Below are 20,855 nucleotides of genomic sequence, written 5' to 3'. Positions count from 1 at the left end.
AATTATTCAAAAATATTTATGATCCAAATTGGATGAAATTTGGCATACGTCACATATTTGGCCCAAGAACGAAATTGGGAAAAATCTGTTCAAATTTAGATATAGTTCCCATATATATTTTAGTCCGATTTTTGAAAAATAGTGCACCATACTTCGATTTACACGAAATTAGGCACAGCGGGCTGAATTACGTTTAGAACGATGTGTGTTAAACATCGTGAAAATCGGTTCCGATTTAGATATAGCTCCCACATATAACTTCGTCCGATTTAATGTAAATGGTGTACCAAAGCCCCTATATATCTTTCGACTTGCACGAAATTTTGCATGGGGTACTTTACTACTTTCCTTACTGATTTTAATCTGTTTAATGGAAGTAAGAGAGATTTCGGAAAATAGTGCTTATGTGTATAAAGAGTACTAAATCGCAAACTATAATACAACAAATTTACAGTATTTACGATACCATATGAAATATTTTTTGTATTTCCTTTCCGCATACGAAGTAGCGGGCCCTTTGTTAGTTGTTATATATAACTATTACACTGCGTTTGCAAGCGACAAGACAGTCGAAGGAAATTGAAAAGTAATTCTAAAATCGTTAATGAAAAAATTAATTATATAACAATAAAATTATATAATTTTTTAATTCCTTTAACGTTTAATCCATTTTCGGACCTCTTCTTATATTTTATTGAAAATATTTGTTAATTCTGCTGCTTTTTAATGTCATAAATTGTCCAGGATTACTGTCTATGAAAAATTCAAGACAGGCCCTACACAATTGACCAATACATAAATGTATTGGTTAAAATGGTTTGCTATTGTCTATCCAAAAAAATTTAATGTTAATAAAACACACATACATATATAAATATTTATATACAGTGGTGGTCACGTAATTAAAACATTAACTGTGGTAAAAATTTTTCGATCAGACCTCCATACGTTGGAAGTATTTTTAAAATTTTTTAAATTCAAAACACTTAGATATACGGCAGATATCTAAGAGATTTAGTGTGAAAATAGAAATTGATTGCATGCAATTTTTCCATGAATCACGGTTTTTATGTCTCTTGAATCACGGTATTGTCTCTTATAACAAAGCGAAGTACTTAGCTGACCAACGACATAACCTGCATGAGAAACTCGCTGGTGACTCACTTCTCACTTCTTCTGGAATCAATCTACCGTGTAAAACCAGACTTAGGTGTATTTATTAGTGGGGAATGTATGGCATTGTTTGCCGAGGACAGGGAAGACTATACTTACGGATCACGCCACTGCTTCTCATCAGTTCCCTTAGTTTTTTGTAAAATGTTTCTTTCTTTGAGGATAAAATAGATTAAATTGGCATTATTCTATTCAAAAGATATTATTTTTGGAAAAATATTGTTATGTTCAACAGATTTAAAGTCCCAGAGTTGAACATCAAAAATGCTGTTGTGTTTTAAAAAGTTTTCCTGGTCAACATAGGCGTTTATCTCTGTTCATTCGGTTGTGACTGATATATTTTTTGATAAAATATATTCTGTACTAAAATATATTTCATACATTTCGAATAAGAAGCAATTTAAATAATTTGGACTGTATACATAAATTAGTACTGCACACCTTTTTGCGCTCAACTATATTGAAAAGCGCATAAGTTGATCAAAAATTTTAATTTTTTAGAATTTTCTTTTTATATGATCATAATTAGGTCTTAACATTATGCTCAGGCATAAATCAAAAAAAAAAAAACGATTTTGCAAAAATGCGTTTTAATTTTTCAATTTACTCACACTTTATATGGGACAGAGGAACTTCTATAGCTTCTCAATAAGAGTGTGTAAGAAATATTCATATATTTTTACACAACATGAGGCCTATTATAGCGAACAATCGGGCATCATTAACCCTTTGTGGTCCAATGTTGCTCACAGGAAACAAAATGTTTTAGAGCTTATATTTAAAACATGTAGCTAGTAGATACATATTCTTTGGATTTCGTACTTCAAGACCTAATTATGAACGACACATATCAAAAGAAAAAAATTAAACGCTGCGTATTCGAATTGTACGAATTCTGCCATCACAATTATTTTTAATTTAATTTTTCCGCCGATTTAGCATTTGGTTTTCTTGATATTGGACTTTTATTTTTCAGGAAGAACGTACTGTATCTCCCGAATGCAAGGATGTAGCGAAGTCAAATTTTGTTCATATCCTATTTAGGATATGAATAAAATCTGTTCACAGATTTAGTTGCATTAGTTGCAAAAAATTGTTCTATGATCGCGAAAAAATCAGGGCACAACGGGTCTTGCAGCAAATGAGCGATATGTAATCCAAAAATATATATTTATATACTAGCAGTGCATTTAATATAAGCTCAAAACTTGCCTGTGGGCAACATTGAACCACAAAGGGTTAAGAAAGGGTACTGGGAAGCATGAAGGTGTGTCAATAATAATATGGGCTGTTTTTCGTTTTATGGAGTTCGATTTATTTACGAGATTTAAGAAGTAATTGATTTGTATGTTTATACTAATGTGTTTAAAACTCTATCGTTCCCATCGCTGAACAAAATATACCGCTTGTATCTTTTAGCTTGACAAACATCCCAACCTCAGGAGTAAAAAATTGGGCTTTTATAATGGCCAGCACAATCATCACATCTTTACCCTATAGAAAAATCTAAAAGGAGATCATTTTAAATACAACCTTGCTTTTGCATTCAAAATTTTATCAATTCTTCAAAATGTACAAAAATGGCAACGCTTTACGCTACAATTCAAAATACGTAGTTCCCTAACAAAAATATGGTAGCGTCTAAAAATTTGATTTGGTTGAAAAACTAAGCTAAATCGAGATAATTTCAAATACTACACTACAAAAATAGGCAGCAGCTAAAAATTTTTAAGCCCGGTTATTTCGAGGTTTTGCAAACTTAAAGACAAAGTAAAAAACATGATTAGACAAAGTAAAAACATGAAATTATTAAATTAAAATCAGTTCACAGTTTGACTAAAAATAGGTGCATATGTTTCTATTCATATAAATAATATTCTTTCAAATACAATTAAAAAGTATTTTATTTTTTTAACATTTTCAATGTTAATAAATTGGCCGACAATCGTACATATTTTCTTATATGAAACATTTTCTAATACTTTTGTCAGCTATGGTGTTTGAGAAACATTTCTTATATCAGTGTTTTTCATATACGTATTTGTCGTATATGAAACAATTTTTACACTTGTGAGATGTAAAAAGGCTTGTTGTTTTTGATAATCTTTCTTATATGCGATTTTTTCATAGATGTGCTTTTATCCGATATCTACTGTAGTATAATTTTTAATGATTTGCAGAGCTAAATTTTGGGCGGATACAAATGTAACACGATTATTGATCTACTTAGGTAATAACTTTAAAAATATATACTAATATATATGAGTTGTTTATTTTAAGATTTGTGTTTGATTTGCTTCAAAAATATTGTTAAGTGGTATTAATTTTGATAGTAGCTTTCTGTCCTTAAACACGATCGAATATATAACGTAATATGTTTTGTAAACTTTTCTAGAAAACCAAGATTTGTATGAAATGAATCTAAACCACTTTCAAATTTAACCTATCATATACTAATAAGTAAAAAAACGCACTATTGATTACCAAAATACAACCATTATTAACAATTGTACAACATCATAAAAATATATGTAACGCTCAAATGTATTTTATATCATATAAAATTCCTTTGAATAGATGAGATAATAAGTAGCGTTAAGCTTCTTAAACCGTTATATCATTTATATATAAACTGAAATACTACATGAAATATATATATATATATATATATCCGTCCGTCTGTTGGTACATATAATATTGTACACAAACAGGTCACATATATGATACGAATTGGATTATATTTGGTACAGATCAAGGATGAACCCTATCGAAATTTTTTGAAAATCAGATTGAGACGGAATTTGGAACTGTGTACCGAATTGACTATAGAATGACTCTAGAATGACATGAACATTTTCCATATATTACGTATATTGTGTACTAAATACCCAAAGTTTGACCAATTTAGAGGAACTTTTATAGACCGTACATTTTTGATACTACAATGAAGTTTATGAATATTGTTTTGAGTCGGTTCAAAGTCTTGAACATCGTATACATACATCCAATTATTCCAAAATTACTACAGAAGAACAATATATATATATATATATATTGTAGGTAAAATTAAGGATCTTAATTTGTTGTCCTTCAATAGTGGTTATATTATGCAGTTTGTCAATTCTTACGCTTGTATATATCTATAAAAATACAGAATATGTGTTCTGTAGTAAAAAAAAAATTAGAAAACCATTGACTGTCTACCAAAAATTATACATTTTATTTTAAATAAGGTAATAATTATGTAATTTTTTATATTAACTATTTATAATAAGTACAATTATAGTTATATATTCCATATTAATCTAACATCTACTTTCGAAAACAGAAAGAGTTATTCGAAAAAATTGGTTTCAAAAAAACTGAACAAAAAACACTACAGCGAAAGGTAAGATTATAAAGTATACTGTCATCAATACAAATATTAATATGAAAAAATATATAATATTATTATATATGTATGACAGCTGTCGAGTGTCGTCATGATAATTAGGGCATTCAAACAGAAATTATATTATTAAGTTTAAGTTTAAATTCCTATTAAGGGTCTTTTCTGGTACCAGTATACTATTATGACACACAAATAAAAGTTTTAAATACATTTCTGCGATGAAAATAAAAAACAAAACCATGCAAATTATTGTGTGTTTGTAAATCGTAAAGTAAATAAATCAATGGCATGCAATTGACTGTTTTAGATTATTGATGAGCCTAAGCCTGCTGAAGAGTTTCCGAAATTAAAGAAAACTCCTCAAGTGAAAGAAGAGCCTAAACAAGAACAAACTAAAGCTAAGACAAAGACTAAGCCTAAACCCAAATCAAAGTATGAAGAACTTCCAGAAATTCCTGATTATGAACGTCCTCAGCTTGAAAAGTTTGAAAAACCAGAATTTGAGGCGTCAGACTTTAGTCGGGAAACCAATATTCCTAGTAAGATGGAGAAGCCAATATTGGAATCTGCAAAGAAAACAAAAGAAATAGCTGATGCCCCAAAATTGTCTAAGGTATTAATCTGTCAAATCTTCTATGGTATAATGTGGTTTACATGAAAGCTTAAAACATATCTTTAATATAATAAGATAAAAATAAACATCACAAGTTTTATTTGGTATACTTTTTTACAGGAACAAAAACTAGAAGTAAATACGGTGGATTCCCATAAGGGATTCACTGCCGGTAAGGGTAAATTAGAAGACGATACAACACAGAAAGATTCAGCTACCTTAAAACCCGTTATTGTTGTTCCGGAGGTATGGTGCTATGAGTTATTATATATATAATATAAAGATTAACATACTTGTACTATTTCATAAAAATATGGTTTTCTCGTTAACGTAGAAATTGAATCAAGAAACCGACACAAATAAAGTCAATGAGGTAAAAAAAATTGAAGAATTATATATAGATACGTATATATGTGTTTTAATCTGACATTTTTAATGTGCAATTATAATACCTCTAATGTATGCAACCATCATAGGTTTAAAAGAAGGAAGGTAATACTTCTGCAGCAAAAAAAGAAATATTTGAATTTACTGTTTTTGAAATTCTCCCATGGCTAGGGACTTACCTTTTTCTTGTACTTGTATAATGTGTACTTGCCCATTTGCAATAAATATCAATAATTTACACAATATTTCGCTATATGCCTTCATTGATATATACAGTGGCGAGCAGAAACAAGTACATGTTTGCTTTTTGGACACTTTTTACGTCATAAAAATAAAACTAAAAAAGCTATTTCAAAAATGTTGGTTGCATTTTATTGGGTATTAGGTACTTAACAAAACAACCTAAAATTAAAAATCTAACTCTTAAAAATAACTAAGAAAAAATAAAGATAACGAAATCAACCCCAATGTACTCACTTTTGCACGTCTGCATTTTTTTTTAATAATGTGCAGAAAAGGAATGTGAAATTACGTTTTTTAAATCTTTTTTTGGTTTTCATTAGTTTTTTAAGAAAATATATAAGTTTTACATCATTTAAGTCCCGTTTACTAAAAAATTGTACAAAGTTTTGAACAAAAATCAAATAAATAACTAATAATAATAAATCAAGCAGAAATATATATAAAAACCACTGAAGAGGACATTCGGAAAAATCTGGTCATATGGGTACAAAAACGGTGTTCCGTTGTTCCCAAACCTCAAATTAGAGGTCGTACACCGCTTATAAGTTGTGTGGACCCACGTCTAATGATAAGGGAAATGTAATTTGATAAGTTTTAACGCCAAAATCTAATTCATAAGTACTCGTCAAACCTGTTAGTCATTGAACGGAGTGAAGAGCCCTACCCGTTATTGGATATAGCAGTATTAAAAAAAGACTAAAACCCTGTATTATAGGAAAAAAACTGCAAAATAAAGGTAAAGACTTTTCAACTAGAACAAAAGTTGAACTGTGGTCAACTGGAAACGTGTGGTCGGGTCCGACGAATCCACATTCAACCGTTTTCAATCCGTGATGAAAACTAATTCAAAGGCCCAATGTGAATCTCGGTTGAGGAATTGCCATGACCGATGTTAAAAAAATTGACAATATAATAATGAAAGAAGTCTATTTAGATCGTTGTAGAGTCATATCAGTCAGTTTAGGTAGCTAAGTACGCCTATTCTGTAGAAGAAGTTATTATTGCAGGACGGTGATCAAAGATATACGTCAAAATTCGTGAGAGAATATCTTCGTGAGCAAAATTTTGAATTAACACAGTGATCAGTACAAAGTTTCGACATCAATCCGAACGATAATTTGGGGCCAATGGCAAAGAGAGAGGTGGGACAGTACCAATCAGCCCCTAATAATTTAGACGAACTTTGGTATTGGATCTGAGGTGATTGGAAGGATATTTCCAATGAAACTGTACTAAAATTGGTTGAAAATATGTCAAATTTCATAAATGACACATTAAAAATATAAAACTACAGTATAATTAATAAAAATATTCAAATTCTGCAAATTTGTTCAAAAGTGAGTACATTGGAGTTGATTTACTTTTCTCTGTTTTTTTCTTAGAAATTAAAGAGTTAAATTTTTTGACTTTATGTTGATTTGTTAGGTACGAAATACGTTATAAAATACAACCAAAATTTTGTAATTTGCTTTTATATTTTTATTTTTATGACGTAAAAAGTGTCCAATGTACAAACATGTACTCATTTCTGCTCGTCACTGTAAGTAATATAGTTTGTATCCAAACTATATTTGGTTTTCGACCGCAAACATTTTTAGACTTGGAAAACGTTGTATGTAGAGGTGACCATATCATATGCCAACGATATTTACTACCTTAAACAGGTTAAGTTTTTGTATACGGTTCTTTTGAAAATATAAAATCTTTCTCATAATGTATTCGATTTGTGCAAATAACTCCATATTTGCTTAACGCATGTCTTTTCTAATTGGTTGTTTGTGGCCAGAATTAGCTCCAGTAAATTTATCTTCAAATTTATTCAGAGTTACATTTGTTGAAGCCAAAAGAAAATCGATCTATAGATTTTATACATAAAAGTTACAGTAAAGTACAAGAAATGTAGGCAAAATTTGACATTATGGCAAAATATGCCAAATTAACGTAACGTATGAAAAATATCAAAAATTGTCGTATGTTTAAAATTAAAGTAGAAATGTAAGACGGACATGAAAAAACGGTACAAGAAACACACATTTTCGCTCTATAATAAATTATGAAGAAGGTGTATTGGATTGAAAGAGGACCCTCTCATGCATCTTTCTGCGTAACCTTATACATTATTCCCTAAAAGTTCTGGTCCACTAAATTTAGAATATCTCCGAAATGTAATACGTGAGGAAAAATAAAATAACTAGGATATCAAAAAATAGTAAAAATCATGGTAAAATTATTCAAGGTAGGCCATAGCAACTTACATGGCATAATTACAGAAGGTAGTCTCATTTGGGAATTTTATGATGGCAACCCCTTTTAATTTAGAACTCGTCTATCAATTTTAAATTATATGAATACTGTCAAAGGCAAATTTATGAACAAATTGGAAACATATGACTGCATGAGACTACCTTGTATAATTATGCCATGAGCAACATAAAAATTAAAATTTTTCATGTCATATACAAAATGTGTGACTGTGTGTGTAATGTTTTGAAAAATATAACAAAAAATCGATTTGAAGACGAATTTTACAACATTTATTAGAAGAAATGTATGATTTGTGAATAAATCAACATGTAAATCATATCCCCAACTCGATTTTGACAATAAAACCTTATATTTCATTAATTTTTCGCGTTTTTGGTAAAATATTAAAAATATGTCAAATGAACAGAACGACTTGTTGCAATTGTTTTCATTTATTCTGGCATTATCGCCCATAAGGTAGATGTGTATTTTGTACCATGGTAAAAATGTTTTATTGACATTTTTGTTGTGACATGTTGCAAGTTTTGATGAATTGTATTCGGACTTTATATATTTTTAAATTGATTGTGTAGTTCTAATTGCTCCTCAAAAACATTTACGCTTAGATTTAAAGGACATAAAAGGACTTCAAGCACAGCATTTTAAATTGGATTTTTTATTGTAAAAGAATAGAAGATAACGCCGAAAATCAAGTTTGAATTTTATATTCCGTTATGAATTGACATTTCATACAACGTCAATTTAACATGCCAAGCCTGAATCCTCGTATGTGTTTCCCCATTTATGCAACTATTCAAAAAATGTATACATATATAAGACATTAAGAAAACGTCAATACTAATCAGCGTTGCCAGTTTTTTCTAACTCAAATCCCCATGTGATTTATCATCCAAAAAAATCGCCTATATGTTTAAATTAGTTCTGCTCTGGAACCTACAACAAGCTACAATGAATAGAAATTGTTTTAAATTTTTACTTTATAATTTTGAAAATGTTAAAAAACATTTAAAAGGAACAATTGTTTTTAAAAGTCAATACATTTTTCGAAGTATTCATATTAAAAAATAAAATACAAAACAGGTCATTAAGAGATTTATGAAATTAAAAAAAAAAACATAAGTTAAACCACTTGAGGAGAAGGATTTAAATTTTCACATCGTGTTAATTCCTAAAGGTGCTTCAAATAATTCATATTGCATTTCATTTCAAACTATATTAATAATGGAAAAAAACGTGTTCAACGCGAGAATTGCTTATTGGTTCACAAATCATATTTAATATTAGTCCTGATAGTCCTTCAAATAGTTTTGACCCAACAGCACCCTGAGATTAATTAACTTTCTTCCAAAAATAATATAAACTCAAGTTAGGTGGACAACGTTTTATAATTATTTACGTTACGGATCAAAACTACAATTTTATATCCTCCTCAAAATCCACAAACCCAAAAACTAATCCCCATTTCCAAACAAAAATCCCCAATTTGGGGATAAATCCCCTAAATTGGCAACACTGACATTAATAACACATATTATAAAAACAATGGCTGTCCTGATATCATATCATAGTAAAGAATAGGTTTACACATGGAAAATTACTAAACATTTTTTTATATTTATTTTTTTTAAGGGATAAATTAGCTTCTGCTGAAAAATGTTTGGTGGTACTTCAGTCTTCATTAAATGAGAACTTGTCAAACAAATGCAACTGAAATTGACTATTTGGAAATATGTAGTAATCCCTTTATTCGAAGTTAAAAAAACTGTAAATGTAATTTTTCCCGGAAATTTTTGGTATTTTGCATTAATATACTGTCTCAAAGAACCAAATATAAATGACGAGCTATACATTCGTTTTGGGGTTATTAAAACGCATTGTGGGCAATTAGAAAAATTCATTGTCTGCGATTATATAGAGAATATGTATAAAGCCGCAATCCCACTTTCGCTGACTCATCTAGGCGGAATTCCACTAAACAAAAACCGTCGTATAGATAATTTGTCCATGCAGATGGTCAAAAACGATTACATGTTCCCAACTAGCAAAAGTCCTTAAAAAACAAGTATTTGCCACATATATGCGTACACGCCATATACAGACCTGATTACGAGAAACCCGTATTGCGCTTATTTCCCAACTTAAACGGTCCCTTAACAATTTTTACCGCTTCAGTTAATGACAAGGCGAAATAAGGGTATTTTTGCAAGACGGTTTTCCCGTATTTTTTTTAATTAAAGTACCGAAGACAAAGTGGTAACAAAAAAATTTAACTATATTGTATGAAAAATTAATTACTGCTGTAATTTCACACAAAATTCAATGCATTTTAGGGACCCCCCATTTCTCGATTTGAAATTTCGATAATTTTCATTCAGCTAGAAAATGAACGTGCATTGTATTGAAGAATGTTTATTACGTATTTATTGTATTGTATCATAGTGCAAAAATAATAATAATAACAATCGTGAAAGATTGCAACAAATGTCAACTCGCTCGTCTTTTTATTGAATTTTGGTTAGATATTGACTTTTTGTGTATTTTGTGTTGAAATTGAATGTCAAATTGTAGTTCTGGCTGATATTGGAAAGTCATGCAGACAAATAAAAATACCCCATAATATCGAAATGTATAACACCTGGCCACTTAAGATTATTAACTGATAAACGCTCGATATAGAGTAAGTTCGGGTAATGTAATACACCTAATTCTGTTTTTACACGATAGAATGGTTCCCGAGAAATTCGTGTAAAAAAAGATACTGGCCAAGTACAAAAATAATAGATTAGACCTCAAAAAATAAGTTAAAATTAGACTAAATAATGTAAAAAAATATTGTTGTAGTTATTTTAAGACCTTTGCGCCTTGTCCCGTTGCAAGTTGATCTAAAATTTTGATTTTGGTATCTAAGCTGATCGCTTTCCTCATTTTTAATGCAGGAGAATTATGTAACATGGGTCTGGCTACCAAAATATATTTTATTAATCAAAAATGCAAAAATCTAAAATTAAATATTTGAAACTAACCTGTTATTGGTCTACCATAATTATATGAGCTTCTACTTTATTTTATTTAGCACTTGTTAAAAATCAGCAAAAACTAACGATCTTTCAATTATAATTGTCAAATAGGAACTAAATTGTGTGTACAATACATTATGTACATTTTTACTTTTTCAATAATTCGGGGAATCCCGAAATTAGGCATACATAGACATAACTTAGAACACACACCAGAATTATATAAAATGTTGCCATATAAGAAATTCATGGCATGCTGGGTTGTTACTCTAATTAAGGCAGGGATGTTTGAGCAAAAGCATTCCAGAATTTTCTTCAATAAATAAATAGTTCATGTAAAAAAAGTAATTTTTTTATGTATTCGTGTTATTTCAAATTATGTCGTGGAAAAATAGAAATATTTTTTCGTATTTAATCGTGTTATTTAAAATTGGTGTAAAAATAATTCGTGTAAAAACAGAATTAGGTGTATACCATTTTTCTTTTTGGCGACAACGTACTGAAGTAAATGCAATCGTTTTTGGTTTGTGAATTAGTTCAAGTTTTAATTTTCGATTTTTTATTTTTAAGATTTTAAATGGGCTGGTAAATGAATACCAATGCTTGTTAAGGTTTGTAACTTTGCACATATATATTTGAAGATTTAAAAAGGAAGACAAATAATTTACAAAAAAAAAATTGTTGTTGTTTTTGTGATTAAAGAAAAGTCCTTATTTTTGATGGCGGACATGATAACTCCTCACTGGAACATCGGAATCCGAAAATTCCAAAGGTGTTAGAAAGACTACATGTCTGGATCTCGTATGAACTAGGATTATTGACTTCGCACAACAATTAACAAAATGGCGGCACTTTGATTTTTTTTTTTTGTTTTGGAAAATCACCTATTTTTGACCACAAACTAAGTTAAAAAATAAGGAAGAGCGATTGGCTTTATCCTAGTTCATACGATAGCTATATACTCACGGAGAAACGTGTCCGCCATATTGATTCGAGAAAAATACGTTTGAAGTTTGAGAGTCACTCTTGTTTGTTTTACTTGGTGGAACGTTGGTTTGCTGGGTTTCTAACCAATTTGCTAGAATATGTGGAGAAAATGCATACCCCGAGATGAACTTCCGATTTCATAAAGATGGATCGAAAATTAATAGGAATTTGTTGTTTAACCTAAACGCTCAAATGGCCGGCGCAAACCCCATGTCTTAATCCTATAGAAAATTTGCGCTTTTAAAATGAAGATTGGATTTACATCCTTCCAGCTAAGTGTCATTTTTGCAGAATCATAGTCTGTAACTATCTTAAATTGTTTTACTTGCAAATACACGCGGAACCGCTGCAATGCCTTGATTATACCAAGAGTTTCGAGTCCAAAACTATGATATCTTTATTCAAAGACTGTTGTTCTTTTTGAGTAGCAAAACACGATTGAACAGCATCGCTATGCAGTTCTGTTTTATCCTTGGGATCATATATTGCCAAAACGGGTGGTTCCACCAATTTCCGATTTAATTCTTCAAAAGTTTTTAACTCTAGATCTGGGAGAAATCTTCTACAATCAAAGAAATCCGTGTACTGCATACGAGCTGTGTGGTATCATATCTGCAAGAACCCTGTGTACGAATCGCTGAAATACCAATGGAACATTTTTTTAAACCAAACGATATTCTTAGAAACTCAATTTGGTCAATGCAAAAGATGTATACTTCAAAGAATCTGGAGTACATAGGCATGAAAAGATCCCATCCTTTAAGACGAGTTTCGTAAAAAAATTTTATTAGCAAGTCTATCAAAAAGATCATATATAAAAGGAATTGGATAATTGTCCTTCGTTTTTAAATGTGCGGTAATCTACATAATCCTCATATCTACCATTTTTCTCCATTATTTTATAACCTACCTTCAACACATGACTTTCACAAAAAACTTACGGGACTTAATCTAAGGAAAAGCACATATACTAAACATACTACAATTCCTTTATCGCATTGGGACAGTGTGCCAAACGATGTTCAATACTTCCGAACTCATAACATGCTCCCAATGCTTTCTTTGGTTTCTTGCATTTGAAGCACTTGATACTATTTGCGGAATTTAAGTAAAAGTTTCATTAAAATAATCAATAAATGATTCATAATATTGCCACGTCCTTGCCTGAAACATTCGACACATTGCAAGTAAAAATATTAACAAAAATATTTTTATTCAAAACAAACTTTAAGTGCACTTTACTATTATTACTTTTCAAAGTTATTCTAAGTTTTTATAAGTTTATTTGTTTTTCAAAAAATAAGACTACATCTGGCCTTACCGGTTATCGTTATTATTAGACCTTCGTTGAATTTCATTTTCTTCAAGTTTTGTATGTCACGGCCAAGGTCTACATATATGGTCACTCAGTAAGACCAGCTGATGTCTAAATTTTTTGTCAAAAAATATTGAATTAAAAAAGAACTATTCTGCAATAAAATGCTTATCAAAAGTGGCGAAAATCAATTATTTATTAAATTTTGTTACGCGTGTTCAAAGATATTTTCGCCACAACAAAAATTTTGACAGAAAATTTAGATACAGGGTTGTGCGGCTACCTTAAACTTCATGACCCAAATATCTGGACACCAAAAGGCGAACTCATTCAAGAGTACAACTCTGCACAGCGTTGTCAGCTTTTTCTAACTGAAAGCGCCAAAAGAAGATATTTTATTCCCAAAAATAATTGATGATCCACAAAGAAGATGATCCTACAAGAATCTTAATCAAAATTATTTTCGATTTTCCCTTTACAAAGCTGAAACGTTTTTCCAATTTTTGAGTACAGCGACAGAAAAATTGTTTTTAATTATATGGGGCTTTGGTACAAATGCTTTCAAGCATGTAGGAATAAAACTGGAGGGACAACAGACCATGAATAAATCGTAGTTGTGGATTATGCTAATATCGAATAAGTGGTGGACATAAAAACATAATGAAACGATATACAGTGGCGTGCAGAAGTGAGTACATGTTTGTACTTCGGAAACTGTTTACGTCATAAAAGTTAAAAAGCAACCCAAGTTTAAAAATTTAACTCTTGAATGTCTAAGAAAAAATTAAGAAAACAAAATCAAGTCCAATTTACTCACTTTTGAACGTTTGAAAAAAGTTTGCAGAATACGAATATTATTATTACATATGCTGCAGTTTTATATTTTTAACGAATCATTTATACAATTTGGCATATTTTCAACCATTTTTAGTACAATTTATTTTAAAAATATTCTTCTAATTTTCTCAGATCTGCTGCCAAAGTAAACCATTGTTTTAATTGACATGTTCAATAATTAAAATGTATCATATTCGCTGGCTGGTTTCTGTCTCTCCTGTAAAATTTGGACTTTACATGTTATGCCAGCGATATGGGTTCATACCTAAAATTATTAACATATACAACAACGGGTTTTATCGTTAATAAATAACTTACAAAAAGTTGTAATCGTCGAAAACGTCATATACCTGCAAAAAATTTAGTAAACGTATTTTCTTGGAATATTTTCAGTTTTCAAGAATATGTAATATTGACTGACCAAAAATTCTAACCTTTTTCTGAAAATGATCCGTAAATACTATAAATTTAAATCCTTTCGAGCATATGGCGGTAATGTTCGACAACAAGATAGGCAGCAAGCAATTCCCGATCATACGTACTGTATTTCTTATGCGTACCCGAAAGTTTCTTTGAGTAAAAACTTAAAGGCATCCAGCTATTAGCTGTACGTTGTTGGTGGACTCCACCGCCACATCGGAAGCGTCGACCATAATGCAGAAATCAAGCCTTCATAAGGATGTGATAAAATTACAGCATTGATTAAATCGGACAAACATTTTTTGAAACTTGTTTTGATTTCTTCAGTCCACACTAAGGATGTTTTGTGGAAGTATTATGGTCGCAGCTCTGGGTATAAATCTTCGATAAAAATTTACCATATCAACGAATCGACGAAGTTCTTTTACCGTTTGGTTTGCGATTGCACAGGTTCGAAAAGATGTTGAAGAAATTTAACAGATTGTTAACCAAAAATGCACTTAGATAGATTTAAATCTACACCGAACTATTGAAGTCTAGCGAATAATTTCTATATGTGGTGTACATACTCTTCTTCATTTTCGGATGCCACCAATCGTGCAGATGAGGGAGAGGATATTTGTCTGGGATGGTTTGTGCGTTCAAAAGACGGTATTCACCACTTGGTCTCAATTCGTCATTCTTTTTGAGTGTCATGTGTAGAGGACTTGACGAGCAGCTTTTGGTCGACGAGGTTTTGCAATAACAGATCTCAATAAAATGATATACGCCATTTTTTTCTTGATTTGTTCGTAATGTCTGGAAGTTGAGTAGTAATTCATGATATTTTCAGTCTTTTTTTTAATTTCCACATAGCCCGGAATTAGTTTAATATGAGCCGTTGCATCCGCATGGTACGTAGGAAATCTTCCTTGACACCATTATTTGCCAGATTCTGCATTTCTCGGAGCAGGATGCTTGGTTTTTTATCACCAATTTCTATATTATTTAAAAGTTGTTTGATGCGGCCCTTCTCGGTCACGGAAAAATGTTCAATCAAACGGTCTTCAATTGCGTGTAAACATCGGGAGGAGGATTTTCTCTCAAAAAATCGAGGAATTTTTATGAAATGTGTCATTAAACTAACAGTTTGAATTGCATTCTGTTGAGGGGTCAACGGAGGAGGGTTTATCAAAACACAACCGACAATTTATTGAACTTAATTTGAATGGCCTTTTAACACATATATTTTTAAGTCAAAACATTCAATGTTGTAATACTCTTGTGAAAAATAAAAGTATATTTTCGGCTTGTCAAAAACCTAATAGTTTTGCATAAATTTTCGACGTTTCTGATGTACGTATTATACGTCGGAAATGTATATAATCTACGTCACAGTTTCCGACGGACCATCTCTAATCATTTCTTAAAAATAATTCCAATCCGTGTTTTACAGGATTGAAAAACGTGTTATACGCACGTATTTCTTGTTGGTACTAGCATTGCATTTCCTTTAAATGGGCTTGACTCAACATCACACTGTGATAAATAATCATTTTTCTTCATGACTTAAGGTATTTTCTTTAAAAATGTTCAAAATGAATTACAACATCTCATGCACTCATATGCTCAAAAAATGCTAATATTGAAATATGGTGGACATCAAAGCGGAATGACACGATCATTGATCACTGGCTTAACGTGAAATGACAATAAGTAAATCTTTTCTAGACATTGAGATTTTGATACATTCACAATACGTAAAAATACATCAATTATGTCATTTCTTGCTGTAGTTGCTGTGATGATGAGTAAAGGCGTTAAGTCGAATTTATCACATGTATCACCTGTAAAATTGTAAAATATGGACTTATTGCATTGATATATTAAGTCAGCGATATGGGTTCATACTTACAATTATTACCTTTTTTACCCCAACAAAAAAATAAGGGATTACACCTGACTATTTTGCAAAACCAAAATACAATTGGTATTCCAAATAACCCACCTTGAGATTTTCTCATTGAAAAGTTCAAAAACGAAAGAGGAATGTGGAAATATAAAGAAAAAAATAATAAAATTATTATAAAATATAAGTAAAACGTTATGGTTTTAAATACAAATTTTATTTGTCAATGACATAATCATGTACAGAGTTGCTTGGTTAGCCATCATCGATTTAGCAAATGATACTACCTTCAGTAGTGTTGGCGGGTTATTTGGGATACCATTTGTATTTTGTTTTTGCAAAATAGTCAGGCTTAATCCCAGTTTGTTGTTTTTATAAAAAAACAACTATTTATTAGTGGGAATGTATGGCATTGTCAGCCGAGGGGTAAGGCAGGGAAGACTATAGTTTCGGATCTCGCCACTGATCCTCATCAGTTCCCTTAGTTTTTTGTTGGGATATTCTCCCCAGAAGCTATTAATAGCTTCTTTGCAAAAAACCTTTCAAACCCAAATGTCTCTTGTGACAATTCGAAGTTCTTACGTTACCAGCGATACTACCCCAATGAGAAGTTCGTTTCGTTGGCGCCTGACTTCGTGGCCAACAAGGCATTTACAAACAACTACAATACATTTCCCACTGCTATGTGTCGTCACTTTGTGACGAATGCACATAACGTTGTTGATGGTATTGCTAGTTAAAGCAATAAACCAAACCGTATGACCGTGCCTCGTCTACAACTTCAGTAGTGTTGGCGGGTTATTTGGGATACCATTTGTATTTTGTTTTTGCAAAATAGTCAGGCTTAATCCCAGTTTGTTGTTTTTATAAAAAACAACTATTTATTAATAATTATGCCATCATTTTATCATTTGTAACAATTTTTACATAAAAATGTCTTTTAATTTTTATCAATAAAGATTTAGACTGCAAATCTCCTCCTCAAAAGCATATCCAAAGTTCACTATAGTATTGAAATTTCAATCCCCCAAAAATCTTCAAATCCCCGAACCAAAAAACTAATCCCCGTGTTCAACTAATTAGGGATAAGTCCCATAACTAGCAACACAGAATTTGCACCTACATCTATTGTCAAAAGTTGTACTTGGAGCGAAAATCTTATTTGGAAATTATTGTTTTTTTTCAATTGGGATTTCTGGACAGAAAAGTTTGAAACCATATGATTGTCACTTACACCTTATTGACCCTTTGAGCCCCGATTTTTTTCCGTAATCATAGAACAATTTTCTGTTCACAGATTTAATGCAACTATCCTAGATAGGATATGGACAAATTTTGACATTGCTACATTCTTGCATTCGGGAGATACAGTACATTTTTCCTAAAAAATAAAAGCCTAATATCAATAAAACCAAATGCAAAATCGACGAAAAAATCATTTTAAATTATTCTCTATATTCTGTTTTACAAGAATCAAAAATAATTCTGACGGCAGAGTTCGTATATTTCAAATACGAAGCGATTTAAATAATTTGGACTGTATACACAAATTAGTACTGTACACATTTTTTGCCCTCTTCTCCATATTAAAAAGCTCATAACTTTACCAAAAATTTGAATTTTTTAGATTTCTCTTGTGATATATGTCGTCCAAAATCAGGCCTTGACGTATGCAATCCAAAGAATATATATCTACTAGCAGTATATTAAATATTAGCTCTAAAACATTTTGTTGCCTGTGGGCAACATTGGCCCACAAAGGGTTAAATACACCTTGGTTATGAGCTTTTCAATATAGAGAAGATGATAAATATGTGTACAGTACTAACATGTGTATACAGTCAAAATTATTTAAATCGCTTCGTATTCAAATTGTACGAATTGTGCCATTAGAATTATTTTTGATTCTTGTAAAAAAGAATATAAGGAATAATATAAGATGATTTTTCTGTCGATTTTCTATTTGGTTTTCTTGACTTTTATTTTTCAAAAATAATGTACTGTATCTCCCAATTGCAAGGATGTAGCTATGTCAAATTGTGTCCATATACTATTTAGGATAGATGCATTAAATCCGTGAATAGAAATTTGTTATTTTATTACGGAAAATAATCGGGGCTCAATGGGTTAAAGTTATTTACACCGGCTTTAAGATAATTTGAAATGACCCTTTACACTTGTTTACAAAATGAAAAAAAAAACATCACGACATTTAAAATAAGAAATAAGATTCTACTTTAATTTTTATTTGAAATAATTTGATATTTACATTCAAGTAATTAGATTATTTGAGCTTGAGGTCTTTTTTTTATAAATTATTTTATTTATTGGAAAGATTTCCCAATATTTCGCAATTATCAAATTGCAACTTCAGGGGTGATATCTACATAATAATAGTCAGGTTTTCTTAATAGCTAATGTAGTTGTACTACAATTGTCTATAGTTGAAAGACAGGTGAAAAATGCAAAATCATTTCAGCCGCAATTTGAGAAACGCGAAGATGTGCGCAGTTTTTAACATTTATTTGATCATATGAATTTAACTATATAATGCAGAATGCATAGCGCCGATAATCATTATTATTGAGAAAACAAAGACATTGATACTTAAATTTAATATTTTTCAAAAAGTGGAGTTAATCTATGTATGAAGTATTCGTGAGTTACTTAAAATAAATGACGAAAAATTATGCCGTCTTTGGGAAATCCTGGTTTGAAATTGTATGTAAATGTGCTTAAACTGAGAATTCATCACCAAATATGAATGAGAAAAAGAGAACAAATGAGAGAACCCCTTTTAATTTACGCCAACGTATGATTTTGGAAAGTTTTGAGCATCAAAGAATTAAACCAGTAAGGCTCACGGTGAGAGGGTGTGGAACTAACAAAAGTAGTACAAAAAGCTGAGCGTAGTTACAAAAATTAAAGGGAAAATTTAATACGCATTTTATTTAAATGATTAAAACATGTGTACTTCAACCCGGATATTCTGAGTGTACTACATGTAGTTTTTAGTTTTCTGAGTTTATTGGACGTCAGATTCTGGAATAATTTTGCTGTGGCGCTTCAGGCGCTTGCCGAATGTAGTACGATCATAAAACGCATGACAAAATATTTTTTGGTTTGGGTTACGTTAATCAAGAAAGTTATTTTATAAATATATATTTAAATTATAATTTCGACCTTAATTATCAAATGGAAGGGTGGGCCTTCTTGATAGCAAAGCTTTGACTGGAAGTATTATTATCAGGCCTCAGTATTGGAATTGGAAAAAGCAAATGCTCCCTTCGCTGAAGAAAATATAAAGCTTGTTTGGGTGTTTCAGATTGACAATAACCTCAAAAATACATCGAAACATGTCATTTGGGGATTGGTTGCGGGAGTGAAAAAATCAGGGTTTTATTATGGCCAACACCACCATCAGATCTTCACCCTATAGAAAAATCTTTGTAGTATCATATATAGCAAAATAAAAAAAGAGTTTCACAACAGGTTACCAAAAATGCGAGGAAAAGTACACCCAAGGATCAAATTAAGCATCTTATAGATTCAATTGTCTCGTAAGTGAGCTACCGTAATAAAAAATAATGGTTACGCTGTCGATTAGTAGCAAAATTTACATATTTATAAGAAAAAATTAAAAAGTAGCTTTAGTTTTTTTCTCTCGATTAGTTTTCAGATTAGTTTTGTGTGTGTTTTAAGTGAATAAATTACCTATTTCTGCAAAAACTTTCACTATGTTTATTAAAGTTGCAGGTCATATATTCTGTCTGCAATTTCAGTTGCTTTAGTTTTGGCCACCAGGGTATACATATATATATATATAGAGGCGAATGAGCAAAAGTGTGCGAATATTGAAAAATTCCTGTATTAAAACATTATTTAATAACTTATTTACCATACTTAACAATATAATTATTACTTTGGCACGTATAAGAAAAAAAAAAACAAAATAATAAGCGATTTTTAATATTTTGTCAACAATCTACGTTCGTTTTTACACTTTTAATATATTCTTCACCAATTTTGTATGATTTCATCTGTGATTTTGTTACATTTAACTTGTGCACTTAGCCAGAGTCCACTCTTGTAGTTGGTGTTCTTTCATACACTAGATTAAGGGTTTAAACATGGGGTTTGCGCTGGCCATTTGACAAATTATTTTTTTTTTTTTGATTAGTCTCCACAAATTCTAGATAATATACTAATCTTTATTATACATTCTAAAACAGCGGACCACTGTTTCACCAATTAAAACAACCCCAAATCCAACACCAATCAGAACTACTATTCAATTTTAAATTTCAAAACTTATTTTC

At 30.7% G+C, this 20,855-nt stretch overlaps 1 protein-coding gene across 1 annotated transcript in view; it reads left to right on the top strand.

Annotated features, from left to right (window-relative positions):
• Positions 1-20,855, top strand: part of LOC133327137 (twitchin) — a 110,350-nt gene that overhangs the window by 41,092 nt on the left and 48,403 nt on the right. The window contains exons 12-15 of the mRNA XM_061535710.1: positions 4,502-4,561; positions 4,872-5,177; positions 5,298-5,423; positions 5,512-5,550. Of these exons, the coding sequence (XP_061391694.1) occupies positions 4,502-4,561; positions 4,872-5,177; positions 5,298-5,423; positions 5,512-5,550 (531 nt within the window). The remainder of the gene's footprint in view (positions 1-4,501; positions 4,562-4,871; positions 5,178-5,297; positions 5,424-5,511; positions 5,551-20,855) is intronic.

Source organism: Musca vetustissima, unplaced genomic scaffold, assembly GCF_032173495.1.
Source record: "Musca vetustissima isolate MV318-11 ecotype Yass unplaced genomic scaffold, APGP_CSIRO_Mvet_v1 utg2442, whole genome shotgun sequence".
Lineage (NCBI taxonomy): Eukaryota > Metazoa > Arthropoda > Insecta > Diptera > Muscidae > Musca > Musca vetustissima.
This window is presented reverse-complemented; position numbering and strand designations above follow the sequence as displayed.